The 14025-nt window shown below is 49.2% G+C and overlaps 1 protein-coding gene across 3 annotated transcripts in view; it reads right to left on the bottom strand.

Annotated features, from left to right (window-relative positions):
• The window catches only part of TBCD (tubulin folding cofactor D), a 2218561-nt gene that overhangs the window by 206924 nt on the left and 1997612 nt on the right, over positions 1-14025 (bottom strand). For all 3 annotated transcript variants that reach the window (XM_086930600.1, XM_086930601.1, XM_086930602.1), the window contains 2 exons: positions 11861-11982; positions 11117-11194 (listed from right to left, as the gene is read on the bottom strand). In XM_086930600.1, coding sequence (XP_086786726.1) covers positions 11117-11194; positions 11861-11982 — 200 coding nt within the window. The remainder of the gene's footprint in view (positions 1-11116; positions 11195-11860; positions 11983-14025) is intronic.

Genomic DNA, 14025 nt, shown 5'->3' with positions numbered 1-14025 from the left:
CATCCCCGACCTCAGCCAGGTGTAGCGTCTAAGGGCTACCCGACTTTGAAATCGTTCTGCCTAGAGAATCATGCGGTGTCCAGTTCACATCGTATGGCAAACTTGTTTGCAGCTCTCCCCTCAGCGGCTGCACGGGAGAGCACGGCCTGGGCCTACTCAGGGCACTGGGGGAAGCAACTTGGCTACTGCATCCCACATGGAGTTGGTGTAACGGCCCCTACAGACATGCAGTGTTTACTGACCTCAGTCCTAAGCTGGAGGAAGAAAACAACTTCCCAAGATGGTCTAGCTTTTTGGATTCCCTATCAGGTGGAGCATTAGGGAATGTTCCTTTAGCCGTCAAGGTTAGGACCACCAAGCTCTCAGGGGTAGGGTGTTGGGAGACTAAAGTGGGGTCGCCCGGAGCCAGGCGGTGGCGTCGTGCAATCATCCTATCCACAGTAGTCTCTGTGTTGGGCCTGGACAAGGTGCCCAAAAGGAGGTCAGTGAGGGCTTCATTAAACGGCAGTAGGGGCTCCGAAGAGCTCACAGCCGGTTGAAGCACCTCTGTCAGGAGGTTAGTCCTGACTGCCACCGTAGGTAGCACGAGGTGGAGAGCCTTGACCGCCCTATGCAACACCACTGCGTAAGAAGCTCCCTCCTCCGTAGCCATGGTAGGAGGAGACAACATGCCAAGGTCCGGGGAGGTATCCAGACCACTGGCTTCCCCTAACTCCTCTCTCCAGTACGGTTCATCCAACTGGTCAGTTAAAGGGTCTACAGACCCCGCCCAGCCCTCCTCACCCTCCTTTGGTTGCCAACCTGGCCTGAGAGGAACCCCAGGGTAGATCAGGGGTAAAAAAGTACCCATTAGCGCCTGTCGACGTAGGTCCGGATCCGTGTCCAAGTCAGGGGGGAGGCCAGGCACGATGCCGCTTGGGGACACAACCGGTGTTGATTATGGATATGGTGCTGGTCCAATCGGCGCCGGGGGGGGGGGGGGAAGGTGTTATCATGTCAACTGGCGCCGATCCATATCCAGGCATGGATCCAACGGGACACTGGGGTGCTGAGGCCTAAGCCGCCGGCGTTGAAGGCCCAGCCAAGTATGCGGGGCCCGAAGAAGTGCCAGCGGAGTTGGGCTGCCCAAAGGTGGCATGCACCGCTTCGAACATGGGCTGGGCCTCAGTCTGGGTCCCAGAAAAGGAGGTAAACTCGGAGCTGACCCTTCGGGCTCCACACGCGGAGTAGCGGGATGGGCACCATCCACATCACTTATTGCGTCGGCTGACGGACGAGAAGTCGAAGAGCGACAATGCTTCTTCGACTTTTTCTTGTGCTTCGACTTACCTGAGGAGTGCGAAGACTTCTAGGACGAGTGGTGGTGACTCTGCGACCAATCCCTTGACCTCCCGCGCGACTGGGACTGTGAACGGAGCAGACTGTCGGGCCTCAGAAACTTTCAGAACCACTCCAGCTAAGACTTCGAATTCATTGTTCAGCAGTCAGAGCACGACTTGGGTCACGGTCGTGCTCCAGCCACCACAGTCACATGCAATGCAGATTCGTCACCGACATCAGCTTTCGGCAGTACCCACAAGCCTTGAAACCGGGCATCCCTACGTGCACCAGGAGTCGAAGACTCAAAAACGGTGCCAACAAAAGTCGCAAAAAGATCAGTCAAAAAGAGACTGGAGCTACTGCTCTCTCCTGATCTGTGCTGGCTGGCATGGACAAAGAAAGAACTGACGTCAGCGCATGAGGGTGGCATCTAAGTAGCTGCCATGACGTCATCTCGGCGACCACGAGGCCACCAACGAATGTGGTGCCGACCGACGCCACCTTTCGGCATGCAGAGGTACTGCTGAAGAAAAAAATCCTCTGGAACCAGTCTGACGCCTGGGGGTAATTCTACAGGTAAGTAATCCATAACTATTTGTCTCTTTCAGATAGAACAAGTAACTTACCTTTGGTAATGCTTTTTCTGGTGGATACAGTATCTGACTGTGGATTCATCACCTTTTGAATTACCCCTGGGCCAGCATTCCACTGAAGCTTTTTTCATAGCTCTCCCACGTTGATGAGGACGTCACAAAAGCACGGCTCCGCTCGCGACTCAGTATGACGCCATCGGAGCCATAAGAAGACCTCGTCGGCATGCTGACGCAAGTTCTACCTATTTTTTCCGTGCCTACGAGCTGACCGGTTGAACTAACAACATTTTGCAAGTATAGATAGCATGCAATATATGCACAAATATATACACATATTATTATTTAAAGAAGAAAGGAAACTTAAAATACTAGACATTTCCTAGCAACAAGCTACATATTTCAAAAGGCAATGAAATAGCAGTAATGTTATACTCAAAAGAAAATGTGGATATAGAAAGGCAGACTATAGGGAGGTGGGTGGGTCAGTGAGGAATCCACAGACAGATACTGTATCTACCAGAAAATCGTTACAGAAGACAAGTAACTTGTTCTTCTGATGGATATATCTGCCTGTGGATTCCTCATCTTTTGAATTGAATCCCAGTGCAGTCCCACTCCCGGTAGAAAGTGTCCGTCTATCTATACCAAAAAATCCTGCAGCACAGAACGTGCAAAATGGCTGTCCCTCCTCATCTTCAAGCAGTAATGCTTCGCAAAGGTGTGGTGGGAGGCCCAAGTTGATGCCTTGCAGATGTCTACAACAGGGACACCTCTAGCCAAAGCCGAAGAAAAAGAATTAGCTCTAGTGGAATGAGCTCTAATACCTTCAGGCAGCTCCTTCTTGGCCAAGGCATAGCAGATCTTGATGCACAAGATGATCCACCTGGAAAGCGTTTGCTTGTGGACAGCTTTGCCTTTCATTCTTCCCACATAACCAATGAAGAGATGGTTGTCTAGCCTTAAGTCCTTGTTTCTGTCCCGGTAGAAGCTGATCACCCTCTTAAGGTCCAGGCAGTGAAGTCTCTCCTCCTCCTTGGAAGGGTGAGGAGGAGGATAGAAAGTAGGTAATGGGATTGACTGCCCTGGATGGAAAGGAGTAACAACCTTAAGCAGGAAAGCAGCTCTGGTCCATCTTATCTGCATAAATGGTTGTAAAAGGAGGTTTAGAACTAAGAGCCTGAAGCTCACTTACCCTCCTGGTAGAGGTAATAGAAATCAGAAAAATTGTTTTGAAAGTAAGAAGCCTCAACTGACCACTATGAAGAGGCTTGAAAGGAGATTCCATCAGGAAAGTAAGAACCAAATTTAAATCCCACTGAGGCATAATAAAGGAGTGGAAGGGAATCGATTAGTGAGGCCATTAATAAACCTCATGACTGTGGGAGACTTAAACAACAATGGTTGGTCTGGCAAACAAGGAACGGCTAATAAAGCTGACAAGTAGCCCTTAACAGTCACCAAAGGACAACCCTGCTGGGCCAAGGAAAGAGAAAAACTAAGAACATCAGACAAATGAGCCTTCAAAGGATCCTTAGAACTCTCTCCACACACCTAACAAACCTGGCCCATCTACAGGAATAGACAGATTTGGTAGAGTGTCTTCTGGCTGATAAGATAACATCCACCACATCAGGTGGGAAAGAAAAAGATCTCTGGTTGCCCCGTTCAATCTCCAGGCATGAAGGTGCAGGCTCTAGGAGATGGGGGTGTAGAACATGCCCCTGTGACTGCGAGGGGAGGTCTGCCCTGAAAAGTAGACGGAGTGGAGGATGTGATGAGAGGTGAAGGAGGTCTGTGTACCACATCCTTCTTGGCCAATCCGGAGCGATCAATATGACTTGGGCCCTGTCTTAGCGAATCTTCCTATGAACTGGAGGAATCAAGAGTATGGGGGAAATGAGTAAAGGAGCTGCAAAGCCCAAATCCACCTGAAACGCGTCCCCCAATGGTCCCTGCATCGTATACTGAAGAATGCTGAACAACGGGCAGTGCACGTTCTTGTGAGTGGCAAAAAGGTCCAACCAAGGAAACCCCCACATCCTGAAAACGGAGGTACCACCTCTGGGTGAAGGGGCACTCTGGAGAGGCGATACGACCCTATTCTACCCTGTTTGTTAATGTAGCACATCGCAGTAGTGTTGTCCATCAAGACCAGGACCGACTGACCGCAAAGGGATGGAAGAAAGGCCTTGGGAGCCAAATGTATCGCTGCAATTCCAGAAGATTAATGTGAAGCAATCTCTCCTCCAGAGACCAAAGACCCTTCAATCGCCCATCCTTTTTGGGAATCGGGAAACACTGGGAGTAGCATCCCTGATCTCCTTTCCTGCTCCGGAACCACCTCTATTGCACCTTTTTGTAACAAGGACAGGACCTCTTGCTGCAGAACCAACAGATGGTCCTCCGAACACCAGCCCTAGCGAGGAGGGTAAGGAAGGGGAAACTCCTGGAAAGGAAGGGCGTACTTATTTTCTACAAGATTCAAAACCTAAAGATCTGATGTAACAGATTTCCAATTTTGTAGGAAATGGGACACCCGGGTCCAACATGCTCCCAGATGGGGGATCTAGAGCTGCTTCCCTGCGGAATCAGTAGGGAGGGGACAGGAGAGGAGTAGAAAGAGACCTGTTGGCAAGCAGCCCCTTTAAGGCTACCTCTTCCCTTCCCTCTGTACGAATTATACAGGGGTTCTGCTGCTCCTGCTGCTGCTGCTGACAGCCTTCTAAATGGAGCAGCCTTTCCAAATCCACGAAATCTCTTGAAACTAAAACCCCTAGGCTGGAACTGTAGGCCCAAGGATCTAGCAGTAGCCAACGAAGTTGAGAAGGTGCGGGCCCGGAGCCCAACAGCGCCGGAGACAAGTCCCTCCTCTGCTCCTGAGACTTAATCGGCATTGAGAACCTTGGTGTCGGGAGAGGCCATGACGGCGTCATCGGCATGAAAGGCACAAATAGCGCCAAATTATAGGAAAGCAGTCTCATGGGACCAGCCGGTGCGCCGGATGGGTTAGGCAGGCATGCCAAACATCGCATTAAGAAAATGCGATGGATCCGCACCTGGAACCAGAAAAGGTGGGTACAGATCCAGAGCCACCTGGTCTGGAACAGTCAGTGGCCGTTAGGCAGATTCTGGCTGTGGCGCGGGAGACTCTGGAGCCGGAATCAGTGAAGCCGGAGGGGCAGGAGACGCTTGCCTGGGATCTGGAGAATGCACCGGAGTCACCAGCGGAGAAGGGGAAGGCGAGATGCCATCTTTCCTATGATGCCGGTGGACTAGGGACGCCCACTTCAATGACTTGCTCTTTGAAGAATGATGCTTGGATCCATAACATTGATTCTTCTTGTGCTTTATGAAGACCTCGAGGTGTGTGGAGTCGGCAACTTCGACCTCGACTTGGTCCTCTTCCGGCCTCTCTCTTCCTTCTTCGCCTTGCCATGAATAACTTTGGCTCCCTATCCTTACAAGCCTTCGGATTCATCCAACAAGACTTGCATCCCTCGATGTAATGATCGGACGACAGGCACCAAAGGCAACCTTCGTGGGGGTTTGTGATGGACTTTTGATCCCCACATTCCCTGCAAGGCTTGAACCCTGGCTTTTTCTGGGTGCCCATCGCACTGCTACAAATACAGATAGTATTGTAACAATATCAACCAACAAAGAAATGGACAGTCCTAGAAAAACCGTTGCGTGTCGACGGAACCGAAAAAAAGGGAACGGACGTCAGCACGCTGATGAAGTGTTCTTATGGCTCATATGGAGTCATGAGCAGAGCCTGCTATTGTGACGTCCTCGTCGACGTGGGAGAGCTATGAAAAAATCTTCTGTGGAATGCTGGCACAAGGGTAATTCAAAAGGTGAAGAATCCACATGCAGATGTATCCATCAGAACAGTGTAATGTAGGCGATGACTCAGAGCTTCCCTTTTTTGCATACAATGTAAAGTGGTACCTACAAAGTTAGTATTGAGGCAATGTGAAAATCATAAAGGCAATTAAAAAAAATACTCTCTCCAGCAGCGCTGGTACTTACCTCACATTCCACTATTTTAGTATATGATTTGGCCCCCCGGTTGGGCCCCAAGTGTTTTCTATGCTACTTGCCTATTTCTGAAGTATTTCTTGTATGTAATTGATAACTTTGCGTAACTTGCAAAGATCCCCATGGTATGATATTCCACTGCCACTGGGACTTCGATGGGAACAATCATCACTGGAATACTTGGGGATCAGATTGTACAGAGAAGAGCAAAGCATACTGGAGTGGAACATGGGGAACGCTATTACTTCCCTGTGGGCAGCCATGGGATTCTGGAGATCTTTCCCGTTATCAATAGCTGGTCAGGTTGCGATTGCTAAAATGATAGCGTTACCTCAACCGTTGAATTTTTTGTTACCATATCAATAATAATCCCTACAAGTACGTTTTGGAAACTAGACACATTACACTGATTATGGGACAAAGGACGGGTTAGAGTGACGCTGGCTAAACTGCAGAGACAGGTGTCAGATGGCAGGCTGGCAGCCTAGGATTTGGAGACATACTACCTGGCAGCACAGTAGCAATAGGCCACAAGATGAATGAATGCTAGGATCAATGGAGAAGAACAGACGCACAAGTGACTTACCTTTTGTAACGATATATCTGTAGGAAACAGTAGTTAGTATTAGATTCCTTACCTTCGAATATTCCCAGGCGTCAGACTGGATCCGGAAAATTTTGCGTAGCAGTACCCCTGCACATTGGTAGGCGTCGTCTGCGACTCCGCGTCCAACGTCGGTGCCGGGATGACGGAGTACTTAGACGCCGCCCTCGCGTGCTAACATCAGTTCGTAATACATAGCTTTTCCGCGCCAGAAACGCAGAGCCATGATACAAACCAACACTGGTGCCATGAAACTAGGGCCCTGAAAGGGGATGACCTTAACCCTAGATATCGGTTTGCAGAACAGGGAGGATGGGTGGGGCGGTAAGGAATCTAATACGAACTACTGTTTCTTACAGATATATCGTTACTCAAGGTAAGTAACTTGTGCATCTGAAAGAAACAGGTTAGTATTAGATTCCTTACCTTAGAATAGATACCCCAGCAATACCAACCCCGGTGGTGGGTCTGCGAACAAATGATCACACCAGAAAGTCCTGGAGAACGGAACGGGCAAAGAAGCTATCTCTCCGGACTTGGCTGTCCAGGCAGTAGTGTCTTGCGAACGTGTGCAGCGAGGCCCACGTAGCTGCCTGACATATGTCCTGCAAGGGGACTCCTCGACCCAGGGCAGTGGTAGCTGCCGTGGCCCGAGTGGAATGGGTCCTCAGCCTAACAGGAGGCTCTTTTTTAGCCAGAGAATAGCACGCCTTGATGCACAAGACGACCCAACGAGAGATGGTTCGTTTGTGCACCGCCCGACTTTTCTTAGCGCCCACGTACCCAACAAAAAGTTGGTCATCCACCCGAAACTGGCGTGTGCGATCCAGATAGTATGAGAGCGCACGTTTTGGGTCCAGATGGTGGAGCCTCTCTTCCTCTTTCGAGGGATGCAGAGGCGGAAAGAAGGTGGGCAAGATGATGGACTGCCCGATGTGGAAGGCTTTGATTACTTTGGGCAGGAAAGAGGGTCGCGTCCGCAACACAACCTTGTCCGGATGGACAGAAAGGAATGGAGGTTTAGAGGAAAGAGCCTGGAGCTCACTCACTCTCCTGGCAGAGGTGATGGCAACCAGGAATGCAGTCTTAAGAGTAAGAAGACGAAGAGGACAGTTATGAAGCGGCTCGAAGGGAGCGCACATCAGGTATGTCAGAACAAGGTTCAAGTCCCACTGAGGCATCACGAAAGGACCAGGGGGAAACATATGAGTGATATCCTTCAAAAACCTATTTACAACTGGGGACTTGAACAAAGAGGGCTGATCAGGAAGCCTTGAGAAGGCATAAATGGCAGAGAGGTAGCCCTTGATAGTGCCCAGAGCAGAGCCCTGTGGGCAAGAGAAAGAAGAAAGAGGAGAACCTCAGAAAGGGGGGCAGAAAGTGGATCCACAGCCTTTGCTGTGCATTATGCCACAAATTTGCTCCACCTGCAGGCGTATACCGATTTTGTGGAGGGACGCCTGGCTGCCAGAATGAAATAACAGACTGCAGGAGGCGAGTCAAATGGCCTCAACTGTCGTCGCTCAATCTCCACGCATGGAGGTGGAGGCTGGACAGGTTCGGGTGGAGGACCGTCCCCTGCTGCTGCAACAGAAGGTGCTCCTGAAGAGGCAGACGAATCGGGGGATCGACTGACATGCTGAGTAGCTCGGGATACCAGTATCTTCGTGCCCAGTCCGGAGCCACAACGATGACTTGGGCCCGGTCGCGCTTGATCGTCTTCAGCACTCTGGGCAGAAGTGGTATAGGCGGAAAAGCATACAACAGACTGCAACTCCACTCGCGACGAAAAACCGCCTTGGAAATTCCAACGCGCAGAACTGATGACATTGCGCGTTCTCTTCGGTGGCGAATAGATTTAACCAAGGCTTTTCCCACTGCTGAAAGAGACCGAGTTCAGACGCCATTTGTGATCCATCATGCACCGACGGCTGAGTTCGTCCGCCCTGGCGTTCAGGGAACCTGCTAGGTATTGAACCACCAGGGTCACGTCCTGATGTTCCAGCCACTGCCAGAGGTGCAGAGCCTCCTGGCATAGGGTCCATGACCCCACCCCGCTCTGTTTGTTGGAGTACAACATGGCGGTAGTGTTGTCGGTGAACACCTACACTACACTCCCCCGGACAGAGGGGAGGAATGCCTTCAGTGCAAGCCGGATCGCCCACAGCTCCAGAAGGTTGAGCGCTTGGCACGAAGGCGCCGTGGAACCCGACAGAGGAGAGAGCGACCTCATGGCCATGAGGAAGGCATCTATCTCCTTCGGCGTAGCGTTCTGCCCAGGGACCGGCAGGTATGGAGCAGGCCGCGACGCCTGCGGCTCTGGCGGAGCCACGTGTGCGGTGTCACCCGAACCCCCGGCCGCGTTGCGCGAGTGTCGGGGGGAGTCAGAAGAGCGATGTCGCCTCTTCGACTTCTTGTGCCTCTTCGCTGAGGACTTGGAGCCCGACGAGTGGTGTCGACTCGCTGAGCTGTGATGACTCCGGCCCCGAGAACGGTACCTCGACCTCCTTTCGGACCGGGACCTCGAACGGAGCGGGCCGACTGCCGGAGCTCGAGGTGCTTGCGGGACCGCTCCCGCCTAGCCTTCAACGTCAAGGCCCGACAGTCGGGGCATGACTTGTCATCATGGTCGGGCCCCAGGCAATGTAGGCACCGGCGATGAGGGTCGGTAACCGACATCAGTCGGTTGCAGTCGGCACAGGGCTTGAACCCGGCCATCCCTACCGGCACCGATAGAGTTGTGCTACTCGAAACGGATCCAAAAAGGATTGAAAAAGTTTAGTCAAAAAGTGACTAAAGGGTACCACTTTCACCGGACCTGCGCTTGCTGTCGCGAAAAAAAGAAGAACTGACGTCAGCGCGCGAGGGCGGCGTCTAAGTACGCAGACGACGTCATCACGGTGCCAACGACGGACACGGAGCTGCAGACGATGCCTACCGACGCGCAGGGGTACTACTACGCAAAATTTTCCAGATCCAGTCTGACGCCTTGGGATATTCTAAGGTAAGGAATCTAATACTAACCTGTTTCTTTCAGATAGCAGCAAATACCCCACTGATTCAGTGGCTGCTATAACTACTAAGAGCCAAAAAAGACACTAACTCTAACCAATGGATTATTGGCAGTGGCCAAGCACTGTTGGCTCCGATGCCTACAGAAAACCAGAATGAAGAGCCTATATATTTACCAGATCTCCCTTTACAGTCACTGATAACTCCTATGCATGCAGCTTCCTAGGCGCAACTATCAGAAAGGATAACCCTGGTGTAACAAAAGTGATGGAGTTATTTAATAACTGGAAAATACGACCCTACGAGGAGTTGCAAGATGACTTTAATATACACTTTTCATTATATGGGCGGTGGTAGGTAGGTAAAAAGAAATGGAGCATAGAAACAGACAAACCTAAAACACATTAGTTATGCCATGTCATGTGTACCACCACAGGCACACATAAAGCAGCCAAAGGCTTCTACAGGGCTATTAGAGCTGACACGAATATATCCCTTGAATGCATTAAGAGACAATTGTTCAAAGGACACGTGTACCCCTGGAAGAAGCAGATTGGGTTAAACTGCTAAATGCTCGGCTTAAGCTAATTTACTTATACTTCCTTCGCAGAGCACACCTCACACCTGGTAAAATGATGGTTTTGTTGGCACAAGTTCAAGCAAAGTGCCCAAAATGCGGAGTAGAAGCAGCAGCAATGTTTCACGTGGCGTGGAGCTGCACACACCTCAATATGTAATGGGGCACTGCTACTGAGACATTAATGATGTCACTGATCACACCATCACGACAATGACGTGTTTACTGGGACTCTTTACTTGCTACACGTCAAATTGCACTACGCTGGGAAGCACCCAATACCCTGAGGATAGATCAACGGAAACACGAACTTGTTCGATGGGCAGAATATGAAAGCATCAATCTCCTAGGGGAGTTAACAACGTTAGGGGAGCCTGGAAGCAGACGAACGAGGGAAGACTTCCTAGGGCAACCGAAAACAGATGAGGGCCCCTCACTGAATAGCTCAGCTAACCGATAGAGTGGAAGGAACATATGCTGCGATATTGACTATGAGACCACACCACGCTACACAGGACACTTAATAGTACACGTCACGAACACGCCCAGTGGAGGGGACGACTCCCCGATAACATCCTAAAGTAGCCTCCCTCATAAAGGAAACAACGAAAGGCGGGGAGCACGTGTATAGGATACACGTGCAGAGCAACAGGGCAACTACTGGGGAGGGGAGGGGGAGGTGTGTTGGAGAGGAGTCAGGTGATGTTTTTCAAGTAACTTTAAGACACGATGCAGTACAACGTCAACAAAACGCCAGACAAAAGCATATATGTGTTACGCACCACTGCTATGAACAAGTGAGAATGGATGAGGTCTAGACATCGTTAATACTATCTTTAATGTGTTTATACTTCTTGAATAGCCAATTACCGAAACGAATAAAATATGGTTAAAGAAAAAAGATATCAGCAGTTGAATGCAAAGTACTGAAAGTGGCATGAGTGAAACAAATAAAAGTAATATATTTACTTTTCTTCCTCTGTAAACATGTCAAAGCAGCCATTGGCCAACATCTGGTCCAGCATCTTCAGAAGAGGAATGGAAACCCTGGAAAAAAGATATGTACTTCACAGTGTGTTGTGTAAGGGAAACAACAAGTAATGTGCATGCAGAAAGACCAGGCAGACAACAGATTTTCATGACAACCACTAATTATGCCATGCGTTTTCATTTAGATCCACTGAATGCACGATTTTCTGACCTGGATATCCTGAAAACCAGGATGGATCTGGCTCGCCCAAGATGGCATACAAGGCTGCCCTCTGGGCCCATCAACGGTGGACAGGCTACAATTAGCATACCCATAGTCCCTGCCCATGCAGTGATCCTAGCATGATTGAAACCCCTCGATACATGCATGTAGATTGCTGGAGTGTATATGGGATTTCTCGTGTAGTTTATTACGCTTCAGTGTAGCTTTAAATAGAACAGTTTGAATATCATTTTTAGAAGTAAAAATTCTTCTGTAACCAGGTACTAAAAGCTCTAAGACACTTCACTAACTCGGATTTCACTGGAAAAGCTCATGTACAGGAACAGTTATGATGTAACTACAGGTGAAAGCCACTACAAAGCAGCCCACAACCCCGGAGGTGGTTTGAGTAGTGTGCAGAAGGAAAGCAACAGTGGTCACAGCGACTGCCAGCGCAATACACACACCATCTCTGAATCCGTTTCTGGACTTTAAGACATCAATTGCAGCGAGGACTGTACCTGTCATGGTGGAGATTATCCTTGAACAGCTGCAGCAGCAAATCACAGAACTCCTTCAGAGGCTGCTCGTCGGTCTGGATTGTCCGGAGGTAATCAAAGAGACTCTGCGATGAATATCGGACCTACAATACAGGACAGCATTGAAATCACGAGGAGGAACACGCTCATCGACTGGCCAACGGGGAGCAACTTCAGATCAACAGTGCGGCGAATGCGCATTTTAACCTCCCAAACATACCGGTCATCCAGGCAAATTCTTTGGTTCTTAATAAATACTCACATTACAGAGTGACATTCATCAAAGCAGAAGAGCATAAGCAGTGGAAACTGTAGTGTCAAAACAGGAACAATGACCTTCATGGTGACTGTTTTACTCCGAGATGTATATTCTCTCTCCTTCACCACTCTTTGGGACAGAGTGATGCTGTCGGCACTGTCTTTTAGCAGTACTGTATTCCTTGTCAGTCTTTACGATAAATCCCACCCTCTCTCCGAGCCTTTGAATTTGCTCAGATATTTCAGGAGGATTCTGGGTAAGCCTATGCCTTATATGGTACCCAGGGGGGTGGGGAGGGCTTGCTAGAATTCTCCTGTGTTTTTTTTCTGTCCTGAGGGTGGAGTCGCCCTTATGATGTAATAATGACTGTGACAAGGATGAGTAGGAGCAAGTGTAATGAAGATTACCAGTAAGTAATCAGGGCATTACTCAAAGTGCAAGAGAACCAATGGCTAAAGGGGTCTGACCCACTACTCTGAGCATGGTGGGAGGAAGCCAAATGTAAAGATAGCTGAACAGACCAATGGATGATGGCAGCTGATTTTAGCCCCTCTACGTATGTGTATGTGCATATATTATTTTTTCAATGTTGCTTTTATAAGGCTGGCTGACACGTTAATCCTGTTATTAGGCCAGACCTTAAAACATGGAGCACATTTACCTGGTGCTGAAAGTACTGCATGGTTAGACAAGGATCACAATGTAAGGTCTACTACATTACCATTGATTGATTGATTGAGACTGTTCGGAAAACCAGAGTCCTGATACCCAAGCCAATGGATTGAATGAATTCATTATATTACCATGCAGGAGCCTGTTTCGAACAAGATATTAGCTCTTAATAATAATAATAATAAAAACCTGTATAGAGCCAGTGATGACTATAGTATTTTACATGCACATGGGCAATGCAATTCAAAACTTGAAACGCCCCTCGTGATACGGCTGAAAGAGCGCAATAGGGCACAGAAGATGGCGTATGCAGAAGAACCCCCGTTTTTACCACGCTGGCGCTGCACTGCTCCGTGGCTAATGCCCTGGGGGTTGGATTACAGGCCTAAAAGCAAGGCCTGCTCGACGCCTCGCCCGCCGAACAGCCCCTGTGGCTCGAAGTCAAGAACTTGAGGAGCGCAGGTTGCATCAGCAGGTGGCACCGGAGGAATGCCTGGCAGGAAGCGCTGCCAGCTTCCTTGCCTCGCTTTCATCTTTCATTTCACTTTTGAATACATGCTCTGCTTGGTAGGTGCCGGAGGCCTTCTCTTTCACTTATGACTTTATTTGCACCCTGCAGCGCACGTTCTATAGTATCATGGGAGGAAATTCAACTCAGTGAGAGACTTTGTTTTGGTTAGGAATATTTTATGTAGAAACACCTCTCCTCCTAATGGCTAGTGTTTTTCTAATGTTATGGGCTGTGGCGCTGCTTTCCCAGTCAGCACATCACGAACTTACTTGAAAGGAAAGAAAACATGAAAACGACCGTAATAACAGTACAATAGAAACCCAGCTCTGAAATGCAAAACATAAACCTAAATCCTTGAGCGGCTTTGAAGAATTGTGGATTTAGATTCCAAAACGACGTATAGTTTCTCCACTCTTGTATTTGGGCACCTGGCACAGAAAGGTACGAAGGGTCACTTTACTGCGCACTAGAGGCTCTCCAAAACTATCTTTCTCTGGGAATCAAAGGGTGAAAGGAGTACAAGCATAGACCCAATCATATTTTTGTAATACTGCTCTGGCCAACTTACCTAGACACTTGGCTCTAAACAGTGAAACTGTATCAAGTGCCCTGTGTCTGAACTTGTTTTTGCAAGAACTAGTTCATTATGGAGACGTCCTTCACCTTAAGTACATCCTGCGTCCTTTGCCCAGCAAAAGAAAAAAT

The sequence above is a fragment of the Lissotriton vulgaris genome, chromosome 7 (assembly GCF_964263255.1).
Source record: "Lissotriton vulgaris chromosome 7, aLisVul1.2, whole genome shotgun sequence".
NCBI classification, from domain to species: Eukaryota; Metazoa; Chordata; class Amphibia; order Caudata; family Salamandridae; genus Lissotriton; species Lissotriton vulgaris.
This window is presented reverse-complemented; position numbering and strand designations above follow the sequence as displayed.